This window comes from Lagenorhynchus albirostris, chromosome 3 (assembly GCF_949774975.1).
Source record: "Lagenorhynchus albirostris chromosome 3, mLagAlb1.1, whole genome shotgun sequence".
Classification (NCBI taxonomy): domain Eukaryota; kingdom Metazoa; phylum Chordata; class Mammalia; order Artiodactyla; family Delphinidae; genus Lagenorhynchus; species Lagenorhynchus albirostris.
Window position 1 is genome coordinate 101754481 of NC_083097.1, and position 17707 is coordinate 101772187.

At 34.5% G+C, this 17707-nt stretch overlaps 1 protein-coding gene across 7 annotated transcripts in view; it reads left to right on the top strand.

Moving 5' to 3' along the window:
* Positions 1-17707, top strand: part of CSNK1G3 (casein kinase 1 gamma 3) — a 132357-nt gene that overhangs the window by 76681 nt on the left and 37969 nt on the right. For all 7 annotated transcript variants that reach the window (XM_060143481.1, XM_060143482.1, XM_060143485.1 and 4 more), the window contains 2 exons: positions 1555-1703; positions 3234-3468. In XM_060143481.1, coding sequence (XP_059999464.1) covers positions 1555-1703; positions 3234-3468 — 384 coding nt within the window. The remainder of the gene's footprint in view (positions 1-1554; positions 1704-3233; positions 3469-17707) is intronic.

Here is a 17707-nt window from a genome sequence, read left to right on the forward strand (position 1 = left end):
ATGAGAATCTCTATTTTGGGGGAGGAGACCATGTACACAGTTTGAACTTGTCTCCTTCCCCTACCCCTGTCATGATTATATTATCTTACCTTCCTATCTTCAGCTGTTCTGCTGCCTTTCTCATACTCACATTTTAGAAAAACTGGTCTTATCTAAACTACTAATATAGATAAACTGAAGTCAGCTTGAGAGGTTGAATAGTTAGTATTCAGCCAAACTTAGAACGTAGCTATCCTGGCTTCTAGTTCAATGTTTTGTTTTGCCCATGCAATAATTATTATGCAAAATGATAAAATAAACAACAGAGTAAAATTTTGTTTTCCATACTCTTTATTTTAAAAAGGATGGGAAGGTTTTAGTATATTTTAGAAAGATTTTTCCTTTCTAAAATCATTACACAAAACAAAACAAAAAATACTCATAAGTAAAACTGAGACGTTTAAGATGGAAGTTGTTCATTTCCTCATAACGAATAAATAGATACAATGTTAAGATAAAATGATCCCCTATTATATGTTAGTTTATTGGGAATCTGTTAGTTCTAAAAATAAAATACAGGTGATTTTTGTGTATTTAGACTTTATATTTGGAGTTTGTATTATTTTGTGTTGTTGCGTAATGATTTATTTAGTAATTAGTGACATAGAATAAGAGACTTTATTATCTCCCAATTTCTATTGGTCATGAGTCCAGGCATAGCTTAGCTTTGTCCTTTGTTGAGGGTCTTTCCAGGCTTAAATCAAGGTGTAAGCTTGGACTGCAATCTTTTCTGAGCCTCTGAGTCCTTTTCCAAGCTCACTGGTTATTTCTAGAATTCAGTTCCTCATGGCTGTGTGATGAGGCTCTCAGTTCCTGGGGCCTGCCCACCATTTCCTGGCATGTGGCCCTCTTCCACAACATAGTAGTTTGTGTCTTTAAGATCAACAGGAGAACTGCTCTGCTGCTTTGACTATCTCTGACTTCTAGACTTGCTTTTTAACCATCTTACCTGATTAAGTCATGCCCAACAGAATAATCTCCCTTTTGATTAATTTAACCTCCACTAACAGGGATCTTAATTTTGTTACCTTTGCCATATAACATAATCTAATGACAAGAGTGAAATCTGGGAATCTTGCCCACACTTGCGGGGAAAGGATTATATGGGTTGTGTACACCAGAGGATGGAAATCTTGGGGGTTGAACTTAGCATTATGCCTACCACAGGGTTATGAAAGAGTGCAGTAACTCCTTTGTTCAATAAAAATAAGATCTTTCCTATGTGCCAAGCATTTCTGTAGGCCATGGAAATACAAGTCTCAAGGGCACAGTTCCTTTCTATAGTGAGGTTGGTGGAGACCAACAATGAAGCACTGTTTATAATGTAGTTCAGTAATGCAGGTTCAGTAGAAGTGTAACCAGGCTACTCTGTGAACATGAAGGAGAAGGTATAGGGAGGGAGGAGGCTGGGTCAGGAGAAGTTTATTGTTTGTATGGAAAAAATAAAAATACTGCTGCAGTTCTTGAAGCTACAAAATTATTAAAAAATTGTTTATTGTTATTCTTTTCCTCCAGATGGTATACCTCAAGTTTACTATTTTGGCCCTTGTGGGAAATACAACGCTATGGTGCTGGAACTGCTGGGACCTAGTTTGGAAGATTTGTTTGATTTGTGTGACAGAACATTTTCTCTTAAAACGGTTCTCATGATAGCTATCCAACTGGTAAGTAAAGCAGGATGTTTTGAAGCTGTTTGAACAATTGTGTGGTTCATTTGGTCACTAATTTACACTGAAAGTTTAAAGTTTTGTGACATTATCTTCCACAGCATTTGACCTAATAAAAATGTCTGCTTTTCATATCATTGTCCTTTTAGGATGACTGTAACTTAAAATAACTGAATCAGGTGTATTTTATTTGTATGAAAAAATTAATATCTTACTACTTTAAGGTCAGAATGCTCAGTTTGGGAATTAAGTTGTTTCCAGCACTCTTTTCAGGTCGAAAATGAATACTTAGAGAAGAGAACCCTCAGAAAGATGGGTTTTTAATCTTGGTAATAAATTAAAATGGCCTAGAAAAAGAAGAAACAAACTAATGAGAAAGTCTTATAAATCATTTAAATTTCAGGGAGCCTATGGGGAAATAACTTAAGAGGATAATTTTAAGGCAGTTTTGAAATAAATGCCAGTAAGTGTATGCTGCAAAAGTCTTAAAATTGTTTTTATCTGTTGACTCATTACTTCTACAGATTTATCCAATGGAAGTATTCAGATGTACTTAAAGCTTGTTGTGCAAAGACGTCTATAATAAAGTGGGAAACAACCCGAATGCACAGAAATAACAGTGTTAGTTGGATAAATTATTAATAGCCATAAAATAATATGCAGCCACTAAAAAGTGTATATTAAAAGAATGTTTCATGACCTGGAAAATGCTCATAATATATTGTTAATGGGAACTATAGGTCACAGAATAGTATATGTTATATGATCCTAAATTTGTTAACAAACTAAAATGACTTGAGTGACTGTGTTCACTTACATTGTATTGTCAACCATGAATATCATTAAATGAAGCACTTTTATTATTTGTAATGTTCTGTTTTCTGACAGTTTATACAATAAACATTATTTGAGAATGTGTAAAGCAATGAATAAAAATGTATTATATTATTATTAGAGTTGGATTCCAAAGTTTTCTAGTCTCAAGATCTTTTTAAATGTTTAATACCTAAGGAAAAAAGTAAACAAGTTATAAAAAAGATAACGAAGTGCTCTGTTAATTCTTTTATTTAACAGTCTAGACTCTTTAAGTTTCTTTAGTGTAATTATAAAATTTTCTCCATTATTGAACAGATAAGGAAGAATAAATTGCAACTTTGTGAATATATCTGTTTATATTTTTGAGTTCAAGATTTTGTATTAGTAAAGCTTTTTAATTCTATAAGGTAGCATCATCTGAAAGTGTTGATTTAATCAGCCTTCTTGATAAGAAAGGAATTCATAAAATTCAAGCACTTTCCTATATAAGTGCCCAAAATAGTAAAAAGCAAAGATATTTAATCATAATTGGACATATATTTAAGAAACTACTGAGTGATATCATGTTTCTTTTAAAGGGTTCTAACAATTTCTGATTTTTTCTTCTTAATGTTGTTTTCATTGTAAAAATTGTCTTGCCTCTATCATACTATCTTATGCTAGTCAAAGCCTAAAATAAAATGTATCTTTTTTTTTTTTTTTTGAATCAAGATTTCTCGCATGGAGTATGTCCATTCAAAGAACTTGATATACAGAGATGTGAAGCCTGAGAACTTCTTAATAGGACGACCAGGAAACAAAACCCAGCAAGTTATTCATATTATAGATTTTGGTTTGGCAAAGGAATATATTGATCCAGAGACAAAGAAACACATACCATACAGAGAACATAAGAGCCTTACAGGAACAGCTAGATATATGAGCATAAACACACATTTAGGAAAAGGTATGTGTACCTTTCGTAAGTATGGAAGTTTGAACTCAGTACGCTAATAGTGTGGGTTTTTATTTGTTATTATGGTTTAGTTTTTGCAGGTTACAGTCGCTTCTATTGTAATTTTTATTTATCACATCTAACTAGAGTTTACTTTCATTTACATTTAGTAAGTCTTTTAAAGTAAGTTGCTTTAAAATAAATGAATGACAGATATCCTTATATTCACTATATCTTTTTTATTTTACTTGAAATGTTCAACTTTGATACACTTAGGGTGATCCATTTAATTATTTCTATTAAAGAATATGAGAGAATACTTAATTTTAACTGCATTAATGTGTGTAAAGGTTTTTGATTGAGACTATAACTCTTTGATACAGCTGTCCAGGGAGGTAGCCACCTGCCTAATACATTGAATACTGAGAATACATATCTTACAGGTACTGTTTACTTTGTACTAGCTATTATTTAACCTTTTTAAGAGGGTTCCTTATTTATAAAAAGGGTAAAATATCAACTGCACAGGGTTTCTTATAGCTTTTTTTTTTCCTGGTCCAGGATCACATATTTCACCTAATCGTCCTATCTCTTTTGTTTCCTTTCATCTGGTACAGTTCCTTGCCTTTCTTTATGGTTCATGAAGTTAATATTTTTGTAGAGTACGGGTTGTTTTGTAGCTTGTCCTGTGTTTGAAGCTGTCTGATATTTCTTCATGACTATATTTGGGTATCCAGTTTTAGCACAAGTATCATAGAAGTGATGTGTTCTCAGTGCATCATGTCAGAAGGCACATGTCACTTGGTTCCAAGTAGCTTTGATCACTTGCTTAGGGTAGTGACTGCTAAGTTTCTCCACTTAAAAGTTTCTTATTTTCCCTTTGTAGTTAGAAAATATTTTCTAAGTCAGTTTTTGAGATTATGTAAATATGTTGTTTCTCATCAAATTTTTACCCACTAGATTTAATATCAATTGATGATTTTCTAACTCCATCGTTCCTTATGAATTTACTAGTTTCATTCTAATGTAGGCAAAAGCTTTCCCTTCTTCCCTTATTTATTGACTTACATCAGTATGGACTCATGGACTCATGGATTCTTAACTGGATGTATTATAGTCCATTACTATCATTATTTATATCATTATTTATTTTGATGCTCAGATTGTCCCAGATTTGGCTACTGGTTGCTCTCTCAAGCTGTTTAGCTGTTCCTTTGGCATGTTCTCATGATTCTTGGAAAACTTTTTTCTTGTCTTGTGCAACAAGTTGTTCCAGGCTTATCTTATAGTTTCTTGGCTCTAGCCCAGATACAACATTTTTCTAAGAAGCCCTGGTTCCTTTATTGGATAATGGTATGTAGAAACCAAGATTTTGTAACACTAGGTGTATTTATTGCTCCTAGTATGTTATTGTTTCTAAGGTCTTTCTGTAGCAGAACTAGGAAATGTGTACATGTCTGTGTGTGTGAATATACACATATATACTCATTTGTGTGTACATACAACACACATTTATGTACACGTACAGATACGCCTACACATGTGTATGCACTTAATACACATATGTTAATATCTATCTATTAAAAACTATGAGTTTATACTGATACTTCTAATTTCAGTCTAACAGCACAAAGTAGGATCCCCTCCTTTTCATATTTGTAATTCCCTTCCCTTTTCTATGTTTATATCTTCCTTTGCCAACATTGAGAAATCTGGCTACCACTACTCTAGTATATTTACTCATTTTTAGAAGCCTAGGACACTCAGAATGTAGTTTCAGAATTGGTAACTGATAACACTGTGTTAATGCAAGCTTACTAGAATTGCGATATTTGTAATTCTTATTTTATTGAAGAGTCCTTTTTAAAATTGACTCAAGTAGGACTTCCCTGGTGGTGCAGTGGTTAGGAATCCGCCTGCCAATGCAGGGGACACAGGTTCAAGCCCTGGTCTGGGAAGATCCCACATGCCGCGGAGCAACTAAGCCCGTGCACCACAATGAAGAATAGCCCTCGCTTGCCACAACTAGAGAAAGCCTGCGTACGGCAACGAAGACCCAACACAGCCAAAAATATAAATAAATAAATAAATAAATTGACTCAAGTAAAATATACATTGAGTAAAGTGCACAACGTTTAAGTGTATAACTTATTAGTATTAATAAATGTATACAGCTGTATAACCCACAAGTCTACCAAGATTTAGAACACTATTCACTCCTTAGACTTCCCTCTTGCTGTTCCTCAGTGTCTACGAAAGCAACTGTTGATCTGATTTCTATCACCATAGGTTTAGTTTTGCTGGCTCTATTCTTATAAATGAAATCATATGACTTATTTTGTTCAGTCTAATATGTATGAGATTCATCTAAGTTGATTAGGGTTTGTTCCTGTGCAACGGAGTAGTATTCCATTGCATAAATATGAATATACCACAAATTGTTTATCCATCCTAACGTTGATGAGCATTTTGATTATTAACAGTATTTTGCTATTATGAATAAAACTGCTATGGCATCCTTGCAAATCTTCCAGCACACATATGTTTTCAGTTCTTTTGGGTAAATACCTAAGATTGGAATTGTTGGGTCATATTGTAGGTACTAACTTTATAGGAACCTGTCAGTCAGTTCCCCAAAACATTCATACCATTTTCTGTTTCTACCAGCAGTGAATGAGAGTTCTGTTTGTTTCACATTCTTGACAACATTTGGTGTTGTCGATCTTTTTCATTCTAGCCATTCTGGTGAATTTATGTAGTGGTATTGTATTTTACTGTGACTAATGATTGTGAGCACTTTTCATGTGCTTATTGACCACTTGTATGTCTTCTTTTGTGTTGTGTACATCGTTTTATTGTGGATTTGTAGGAATTCTTTATATATTCTGGATATAAGTCCTTTGGCAAATACATGCTCTGTGGACATCGTCTTCTAGTCTGTGGCTTGTCTAGTCATTTTCCTAGTGTTGACAGTTGATGAGCAAAAGTTGTAAATATTTATGCAGTCTAATTTATCAAATTTTTCTTTTATGATTACTACTTTTTAAATCCTAAGAAATCTTTACCCCTTGTAATGAGAACATTTTGTGTTTTCTTCTGCCATCTAGAATTCATTTTTTTGTATGATGTGAGATAGGGATTGAGATATTCTTTTTATGATATCATATTCTTTCCCATCAAATTACTTTTGTGTGTTTGTGAAAAAATCAGTTCTAGGTTGTGTTTACAATAGATTATTCCTAAGTCTTAAGCCATGGTCGGTTTTTATATCACAGGAAGTCTAATAATTTTATGCTTTTAGATTCTATATCTAACATCTTTCTTATAAGGGAGAATAGACAGGAATGTAAACTGATCGGTACTTATCCACTGTCACTGCTCAGATGTACCTTACAATACAATCACAATTTGTCCAGAACCTTAGAAGTCATCTAATCCAACCTCTAACTCCTAGTCTTAGCTTCTTCTCTAACCATTCTCCCCAGACCTATCTGCTGCCCACTGTGTTTCCCTGCTTCTGCATCTCAATCAGAACTAAATAGCACTTGGCATCTTCCCCTGACAGCTTACCTGATAGTAGGCTCATGGTATTTTTTCAGGTGTTTGAAATACCTGAAAATGTAGGTTTGCCTTTCTTTAAGAAAAGTCAGTAGTATTTACATTTCAGGTGGCATTTGGGCAAGTGTGTTTCAATAGCAAACTTTCCTGATAGATTTAAAATATGATTGAGTAGATATACAACTTTCAGGATTGTCTCTTCTGTTAAAACCAGGCACATCTGTGTTTATATGAACAGTGTCTGTGAGAAATTTTCATTTCATGGTAGTTGTTAAGACTGTTTTATAACAACTAACAAAGGTTCACCACCATTTTATTGTGAGCCATGAAGTCACGACTTCCTTCTGGCCTGGTGTTCTTTATCCGAACAATGGTAAATGTAACAGCATTCTATTTGTAGAAAGGGCAAAATAAGTCTGATATGTTTGTCCTTGTTAGGAAAAGCCTTCAGAGCTTGGGAAATGGCATTTAACTATTGTAATAATCTCTTTTTACTCTTCTTTCAGGAAGAAAACAAAAAATTATTTATTTGGCAAGTACTGCAAAGAACAAAAGCTTTAATCCTTACTTTCTCTCATTTGTAAAAGCCCTGCTTCTCAGTTTTGATGTAGAACTTGGGAGTAGATGGGTAAAAATAGAACATTTATTTGACAGATTACGTGATTTCCTTTTTTTTAAAATTGTAGAGTGAGTTTGAGTGCCAAAGAGTTAAAGTATTCTGTAAGTTTGAGATGGCTGTGAACATGGAATATTTAGTGGTGTTTTGAGTTTAGAGCACTTGGCTTTGTGAGGAATCAGGAAGAGATTAAGAAAAAAGAACAGTGAAAGTGTGACCTTTTAGTGCTGATTTTAATTTGTGTATATATAATTTCTTCCTTTCATCTGAACTTTGGTTGTTACTTTTAAAGCCTTCTTATTCATTCACTCACTCTTGTGCATTCAAGGACTTGCTACTCACATGAACTTTTCAAAATAGAGAATTTGGTCAGAGGAACATTTGTGCAGGTTTATATGTATTTTTCCTTTGTGGAGATGGACACTGTATCAAATTCGAAAAGGAAAGCGTTGTCCCTTAACATAATATTATGGAGGAATAGTGTAAAATCACATTGTAGAATTTATCATCTTTATTCCTGTGGTGTGTGTCTATTGATCTTAATTAGGTGATTTCTGTTCAGAAGGCAGATGTAGTGATTCATTTGTACACCTTTCATATACCTCCTGAAGTCACTGATCAAGATGAAATCTCAGTAAAGCTGCATGTGACAGATGTGGATTTCCTTGGTCTGCTTTAATGGAAGCATTCTTTAGTACTGTCAGGTTGAATTGTTATTTTTAATTGTGTCTCATCAAGTATCTTTTTAAAGGCTTTTTTTTTGTCAAGTGCTTTGAACCTCATTTTATAATCTTCCTTTGGATTACTTTTTTCCCCTTTATGTCTTAATTGAAGTGATTTGAAATTAAGTAAATAAGAGAAATGTATTTCTCTTTAGTAAGTGTCTTGAAATAAAATGGTCTTTTATTTTTAAATATTATTGAGTATTCATGAATAAAAAGACCAGGATTTGAGGAATAAGTTGCCAGTTGCTTTTTAAGTGTTAAGAAAAATCTGTGTTCCATAGAAAAATGATATTTCAAGCCCCTAAATGGTAAGCTTTCAGAGTGGGAGAGAAGTAATCACAGAATTATGGTGTTACAAAAATGCCTTCTTTCTGTGTTATCGTTCTGTGGTGTGTTTCATGTAATTTCCAGCTAATTGCTACAATCCTGAGGCCTACTCTTTAAGTCTCCCAAACAGCTTTTTAACAGTTTAAAAACATGTATTTACGTTTTATGATTACATTTTAACAGTTTAAAAATGTATTATACAATTCCTTGCTTTTTGAAACAAAGTATGATAAACCTAATTGATGTTTTCTTGATATTTCAGTATCATAATTTTTGTACGATTACTATTATATAGTGACACCTTCAAGATCATTTGGAGAATGTTAGTATGTATATTTTAAAAAAGTTTAGAGAAAATTCATTTGAATAGTAGTGTATTTTTAAAAATAACATTATTTTTAGAGCTGTTTTAAATTCACAGCAAAATTAGGCAGAAGGTACAGAGGTTTCTCTTTTACCCCTGTCCCCACACGTGCTCACTATCATACTATCACACCAGAGTGGTACATTTGTTATCATTGATGAACCTACACTGACACATCATTATTGCCTAGAGTCCATAGTTTACTTTAACGTTCACTCTTGGTGTTGTATATTATCTGGGTTTGGACAAATTTATAATGACATGTATTTACCATTATAGTGTCCTACAGAGTAGTTTCACTTTCTAAGCGTCCTCTATGCTTCACCTAATCCCTCCCTCTCTCGGGCCCCTGACAACCACTAGTCTTTTTCCTGTCTCCATAGTTCTGCCTTTTCCAGATGCCATATAGTTGGAATCATACAGTATGTAGCCTTTTCAGATTGGCTTCTTTCACTTAGTAATATGCAGTTAAGTTTCCTCCATGATTTTTAATTGCTTGATAGCTCATTTCTTTTAGTGCTGAGTAATATTCCATTGTCTGGAGATAACAGATTATTTATCCATTCACCTACTGAAGGACCTCTTCATTGCTTCCAAGTTTTGGCAATTATGACTAAAGCTGCTATAAACAACCTTGTGTAGTTTTTGTATAAACATAAGTTTTCACCTCCTTTGTGTAAATACCAAGGAGCTCTGTTGCTGGATCATGTGGTATGAGTGTGTTTAGTTTTGTAAGAAGCCCCCAAATTGTCTTCCAAAATGCTATACCATTTTGCATTCCCACTACCGATGAATGAGAATTCTTGTTGCTCAGCATTCTCACCAACATTTGGTATTGTTAGTGTTCTGGATTTATACCATTCTAATAGGTGTGTAGTGTTACCTTGTTTTAATTTGAATTTCCTGATGACATATGATATGCAGCATCTTTTCATATGCTTATTTGTCATCTGCGTATCTTCTTTGGTGAGGTGCCTGTTAAGGTCTTTGGCCCATTTTAATCAATTTGTTTGTTTTCTTGTTGAATTTTAAGAGTTCTTTGTCTATTTTGGATAACAGTTTCTTATGAGATGTGTTTTGCAAATATATTCTTCCAGCCTGTGGCTTATCTTTTTATTCTCTCGATGGTGTCTTTTGCAGAGTGGAAGTTTTAATGAAGTCCAACTCATCAATTATTTCTTTCATGTATTGTGCTTATGGTATTATATCTAAAACATCATTGCCAAACCCAGGGTCATCTAGATTTTCTCCTATGTTATCTTCTAGGAACTTTGTAATTTTGTGTTTTACGTTCAGGTGTCTTATCCATTTTGGTTATTTTTGAACGGTGAATGGTGTAAGTTCTGTGTCTAGATTCATTTTTTACATGTGGATGTTCAGTTGTTTTAGCACCATTTGTTAAAAAGACTTATCTTTGCTCCCTTGTATTGCCTTTGCTTCTTTGTCAGAGATCAGCTGACTATATATATTTATGTGGGTCTATTTCTGGGCTCTCTGTTCTGTCCATTGATCTATTTGTCTGTTCCTTAGCCAATACCATACTATGTTGAGTGCTGTAGCTTTACAGTAAGTCTTGAAGTAGTGTATTTTTTAACAGATTTTTTTCCATTCAACTGTATTTTTGCTTACTTTTTGTTATTACTGCTGGCAGCACTTTCTCATCTTTTGATTTGCTTCTTCTGACCTGATAGCCAAACTTACCGGAATTATATCTAAATTAAGAGAACTAGATTTCAAGAGGACTTCTTGAGGAATCAGATGAATGCATGTTCTGAGTTCCATTGCTCAGAAATGTATATTTTCTTTCTGAGTTCTTGATATTGCTAGATTAGGTATCTGGATTATTGGGTTGTTGCTGCGAATTGTCTTGCATGATAGTGCTTTTTTTCTTTTGGGTTTGTGTTCTCACTTCTAAAAAACTCAAATTATGTCATTATGAAAAATGTAAATGAGCTCAGTGAATCTTGTGGAAAAGTTGTGTTTTTTTTCTTTTGTGAGGTGCCAAGGAAATGTACCTTTTAATGTTTTAGAAGGAAATATAAAGTGAAACTTCTATTTGCTTATAGTAATTTTTGTTTTTATTGTTTTGGTTACATATAAATAATGATTTAAACCTTCTTCAGTGAGAATTTTTGTTGTTCAACTCTCTTGTCATGCCTGTTTTTATTTAGTTAACTGACATGTTTCTTGGCCTCATTTTTTTTTTTTTGCAGGGAAATGCAGTAGTAAATTTATTTTTGCTAGTATGCACATGTATATGAGAAAGTTTCCTACTTTTAAGTGAGGCTTTTGATTTTTTGGGGGGCAGAGGTAAATTTCAGCTCATTTAAAACAGAATATTTTTCTGTTGTTGAAAATTGATTAGAAATTCAGTTGAAATGGGAACAGTGCTAGGTAAATGAGGAATAAAATCAGTTTTAAAAAGAGAAAAATAATGTTGAGATGCAAGAGTAGAATTTTTAAATAGAAAAGGATTGCAGAGGTTTGTAATAAACATTTGATTGATTGGTTCTTCCTTGTTTTATGAAATGAAAAGAAGTCCAGATATGTGGTCTGAAATCCTGTATAATTTTGAGCTAGTCACAACCATTCTGAGCCTTAGTTTCTTTATTGGGTTATTACTGACACTTTGAGTATAGCTACAGTGTTTTTTTTTTTTTTTTGATCCTCAGCCCCAGTCAAGCCTTCAGATGACTGGAGCGCCATCTTTTTAAAAAAAATGTTATTATTATTATTATTTTTTTACAATGGTGTGTTAGTTTCTGCTTTATAACAAAATGAAACAGCTATACATATACATATATCCTCATATGCCCTCCCTCTTGCATCTCACTCCCACCGTCCCTATCCCACCCCTCAAGGTGGTCACAGAGCACCGACCTGATCTCCCTGTGCTATGCGGCTGCTTCCCACTAGCTATCAGTTTTACATTTGATAATGTATACATGTCCATGCCACTCTCTCACTTTGTCCCAGCTTGCCCTTCCCCCTCCCTGTGTCCTCAAGTCCATTCTCTAGTAGGTCTGTGTCTTTATTCCCATCCTGCCCCTGGGTTCTTCATGACCATTTTTTTTCCTTTTTTTTTTTAGATTCCATATATATGTGTAAGCATATGGAATTTGTTTTTCTCTTTCAACTTACTTCACTCTGTATGAGAGAGTCTAGGTCCATCCACCTCACTACAAATAACTCAATTTCATTTCCTTTTATGGCTGAGTAATAGTCCATTGTATACATGTGCCACATCTTCTTCATCCATTCATCTGTCGATGGACACTTAGGTTGCTTCCATGTCCTGGCTACTGTAAATAGAGCTGCAATGAACATTGTGGTACATGACTGTTTTTGAATTATGGTTTTCTCAGGGTGTATGCCCAGTAGTGGGATTGCTGGGTCATATGGTAGTTCTATTTTTAAGGAACCTCCATACTGCTCTTTGTAGTGGCTGTATCAATTTACATTCCCACCAACAGTGCAAGAGCGTTCCCTTTTGTCCACACCCTCTCCAGCATTTATTGTTTGTAGATTTTTTGATGATGGCCATTCTGACTGGTGTGAGGTGATATCTCACTGCAGTTTTGATTTGCATTTCTCTAATGATTAATGATGTTGAGCATCCTTTCATGTGTTTGTTGGCAATCTGTATATCTTCTTCGGAGAAATGTCTATTTATGTCTTCTGCCCATTTTTGGATTGGGTTGTTTGTTTTTTTGATATTGAGCTGCATGAGCTGCTTGTAAATTTTGGAGATGAATCCTTTGTCAGTTGCTTCATTTGCAAATATTTTCTCCCGTTCTGAGGGTTGTCTTTTCATCTTCTTTATGGTTTCCTTTGCTGTGAAAAGCTTTTAAGTTTCATTAGGTCCCATTTGTTTATTTTTGTTTTTATTTCCATTTCTCTAGGAGGTGGGTCAAAAAGGATCTTGCTGTGATAAGTGTTCTGCCTATATTTTCCTCTAAGAGTTTGATAGTGTCTGGCCTTACATTTAGGTCTTTAATCCATTTTGAGTTTATTTTTGTGTACGGTGTTAGGGAGTGTTCTAATTTCATTCTTTTACATGTAGATGTCCAGTTTTCCCAGCACCACTTATTGAAGAGGCTGTGTTTTCTTCATTGTATACTCTTGCCTCCTTTATCAAAAGTAAGGTGACCATATGTGCGTGGGTTTATCTCTGGGCTTTCTGTCCTGTTCCATTGATCTATATTTCTGTTTTTGTGCCAGTACCATACTGTCTTGATTACTGTAGCTTTGTAGTATAGTCTGAAGTCAGGGAATAGATACAGTTTTAAAAGATCATCTGTATGAAGCACTGACACATACTAGGATATTAATATGTTGGTTGTATATTTTATGTGATACATATATTCCTGAGGAGCAAAATTTTAATTGACTCTTTACATAACTTTAAAATTTACTGGAGAACCTATTTAAAATAATCTTTAATGGTACCTGTTGTAAAGAAAATTGTCACTTTTTAATGTTTCAGTTGCTTAAAGCAAGGGTTCCTATAATAAGGATTTTTGCCTTTGAGAAAAACATCCATTTTCAAACAGGCCTTTGTAGTTAAGTGCTTTAAAAATGTGAACAGGGTTTAATAAGAGCCATATTACCTTTGGGAGAATGTTTTTCATCTAACACAATTGTTAAAAACCAGAAGGATGTATTCTTTAGTTACAATGTTTCAAAGAGAAAGCCTTCCTCATGACTTCTATTTCTTGGCAAATTTTACTTCCAAATTTGTCAGTTGATGATAGAACACAAAGAAAGGAATTACGAGGGTAAGGAGCATTAGCAAACTGAGTTTCAGTAGTACATTTATTTTACTAGCTCATAGTTGTGGCTTGAAATTTTACATACTGTGTAGATTATGAGACTACTACTGTTCTCTGAGACAACCATGTAGGCAAGATCACCTTACGATCATGGCTTATTGTCACTGTGGTAACTAAAGTCCCCCCTTGGATTGAATTCAAAGAATTGCCTTTATGGTGAATTCTTTTCCTTAATAAAGAATCCTACTGTAGGGCTCAGTACACTTGTCCCTTGGTATCCATGAATTGGTTCCAGGACCCCCTGAGGATACCAAAATCCGGGGGTGCTCAAACCCTTAATATAAAATTGCATAGTATTTGCGTATAACCTACACACATTCTCCCATATACTTTAAATCATCTCTCGCTTATTTATAATAACTAATACAATGTAAACGCTTTGTAAATAGCTGCCAGCCCATGGCAATTTCAAGTTTTGCTTTTTGGAACTTTCTGGAATTATTTTTTCATGGATATTTTCAGTCTGTGGTTGGTTGAATCCACAGATGCAGAACCCATAGATATGGTGGGCTCACTATATTTATATATCACTTAGCATTTAGCTTTAAAACCATATGCTCTAATATACAGGTCTTGCTTGTGTATTGATTAATCTGTCCCCACATGTTTCATGTTTTTTGATGCTGTTGTAAATTTTATTGCTGTTCAAATTCATTTTCCAATTGTTCATTGCTAGTGTAGAAATACAATTAATTTTTTTTTTTTTTGCGGTACGCAGGCCTCTCACTGTTGTGGCCTCTCCCGTTGCGAAGCACAGGCTCCGGACGCACAGGCCCAGCGGCCATGGCTCACGGGCCAAGACACTCTCGCGGCATGTGGGATCTTCCCGGACCGGGGCACGAACCCGCGTCCCCTGCGTTGGCAGGCAGATTCTTAACCACTGCGCCACCAGGGAAGCCCCTACAATTAATTTTTATATGTTGACCTTGTATCCTATATTCTTGCGAAAACTCATTTACTAGTTCTAATAGATTTTTTTTTTTTAGGATTTTTTTACATAAAAAGTCATGTTGTCTGCAAAGAAGGATAGGTTCATTTCTTCATTTACAATCTGAATATCTTTTAATTATTTTTTTCTTGCTTTTTTTGTACTGACAAGAACTTCCAGTACAACATTGAATAGAAAATGTGAGAGTGAACACCCTTGCTTTGTTCCTGATCTTAGGGGGTGCCTTTCCTCATGTAAGAATTATATCGGTTGTAGGTTTTTCATAGAAGGCCTTTGTCAGAATGAAGAAGTTTCCTTCTTTTCCTCATTTGATGAGAGTTTTTATGATAAATGCATGTTAGATTTTCTCAAGTACTTCTATATTTTTTGAGATGATCTTATGATTTATATCTTTTCTTCTTTAATTATGGAGAATTACATCGATTGCTTTTTGAAAGTTAAACCAACCTTAAAGTCATAGGGTGAACCCCACTTAGTCTGGTGTACTATCTTTTTAAGGATTTTGCATCTGTGTGGTGAGAGATATTTCCTGTAGTTTTCTTTGCTTATAATGCCTTTGTCTGGCTTTGGTAACGGTGTAATGAATTAACTTGGGAAGGGTTTCCTTCTCTTCTATTTCCTGAAAGAGTTTGTATAGAAATAGTATTGTTCCTTAAATGTTTAATAGAATTCACCAGTGATGGCATCTGGGCTTAGGGTTATATTTTGGGAAGATCAGAAATTAGAAATTAAATTTTGTTTAATTGGTATAGAGCTATTCACATTTTCTTCTTGAGGCAATTTTGGTAATTTGTAGCTTTCAAGATATTTGTCCATTTCATCTAAGTTGTTGAATGTATTGGCATAATGTTAGTTTGTAATATTCCTTTATCATCCTTTTAATGTCTGTAGGCTCTGTCCTGATGTCCCCTTGTTGCCCCGATATTAGTAATTTGTGTTTTCTTTCCTGTATCCTAATGAGGGGATTAATTTTATTGAACTTTTCAAATAACCAGCATTTGATTTCAAAATTTTTTCTACTGGTTATCCATTTTCTCATTGTTGGTTTTCTGATTTGTCATTATTTTCTCCTTCTACTTATTTTGGATGGTCTTAGCATCAACATAGATAAGTGAATCATAATACAGTCTTGAAATAGACCCATACATAGAAGCTCAATTGATTTTTGAGGATGGTGCAGAAGTTATTCAAGATAGCCTTGTCAAGAAACTGTGTGAGAAAACTAGGCATCAATATGGAAAAAAAGGAATCTAAACCCTTACCCCACAACAAAAGCAAACAAACAAAAAATACTTCAAATGATTCATAGATGTAAGTGTTAGAACCAAAGCTATAGGATTTCTTGAAGGAAAAATAGGAGAAAATATTTGTGACCTTCTGTTCTTTGAAAGATACTGTTAAGAAAATGAAAAAAGCAAGCTACAGTGTGAGAGAAAGTATTTGCAAAACTTATATCTGAAAATGACTTATATCCAAAATATACAAACAGCTCTTACAGATTTATTATAAGACAAATAGTACAATTTTTAAAAAATGAGTAAAATGTTTGGAAATGTGACAAAAAGATATATGAATGACCAGTAACACACGTGAAACAACATTCAAAAAAGGTCACCAGTGAAATTCAAATTAAATGACAGTGAGCCAACACTTCATGGCCATTAGCATGGCTAAATTTGAAAGAGTGACAATACTAAGTGTTTGACAGGCTCTAGAGCAACTGGAAGTCTCATGTATTGCTGGTGGAAATATAAAATGGCACAACCCCTTTGGAAAACAATATAGAAGTTTCTTTTCTTTCTTTTTTTAAAAAAATAAATTTATTTATTTATTTTTGGCTGCATTGGGTCTTTGTTGCTGTGCATGGGTTTTCTCTAGTTGTGGTGAGCGGGAGCTCCTCTTCATTTTGGTGCGTGGGCTTCTTATTGCTTGGCTTCTCTTGTCGCGGAGCACGGACTCTAGGTGCATGGGCTTCAGTAGTTGTGGCATGTGGGCTCAGTAGTTGTGGCTCGTGGGCTCTAGAGTGCAGGCTCAGTAGTTGTGGTGCAGGGGCTTAGCTGCTGCTCCACAGCATGTGGGATCTTTCCAGACCAGGGCTCAAACCTGTGTCCCCTGCATTGGCAGGCAGATTCCTAACCACTGTCCCACTAGGGAAGTCCCTAGAAGTTTCTTATAAAGTTAAACCTACACTTTCCATATGACGCAGTAATCCCACACCTGGATATTTACCCAGAGAAATGAAAACATATGTCCACACAAAGACTTGTACAAGAAGTTCCTGACAGCCTTATTCACATTAACTCAAAACTGGAAGTTACTCAAAGGTCCATCAATAAGCGAACGGATAAATAATTGTGGCAGTTAAAAGTAATGAGGTACTAATGCATACAACAACAGGAATGAAGCAAAAGAATCCAGACACTAGGGTCCGTACTGTATGATCCTATTCATGTGAAACTCTGTAAAAAATCAAATTTACTATAGAGTGACAGAAAACAGGTGAGTGGTTGAGACCAGGGGAGGGGGAGAATAACAGGCAAGGGGTAAAAGGGAATCTTTTGGAGTGTTGGAAATAATTCTTGATTGTGGCAGTACTTAGTTCTGTGTATTGTCAAAATTTATCAAACTGTACCCTTTAATAAGTGTATTTTATTATATGTAAAATTATACTAAAGTAAAAGAAGTTTCTTGTTTAGTGATTATCAAATCTGGTTGTACTTCAGAATCATCTGCTAAGCTTTTTAAAGTGTACATTCTTCTACCCTATGTCATACCCAAAGAATCAATGTTCAGCATTAGGCCTGCTCATTTGAGGTTCTTAAGAGTTTCAGAGGTGATTCTGATTCTCAGTGGGACTTCAAAAATATTTTTTTTTCCCAT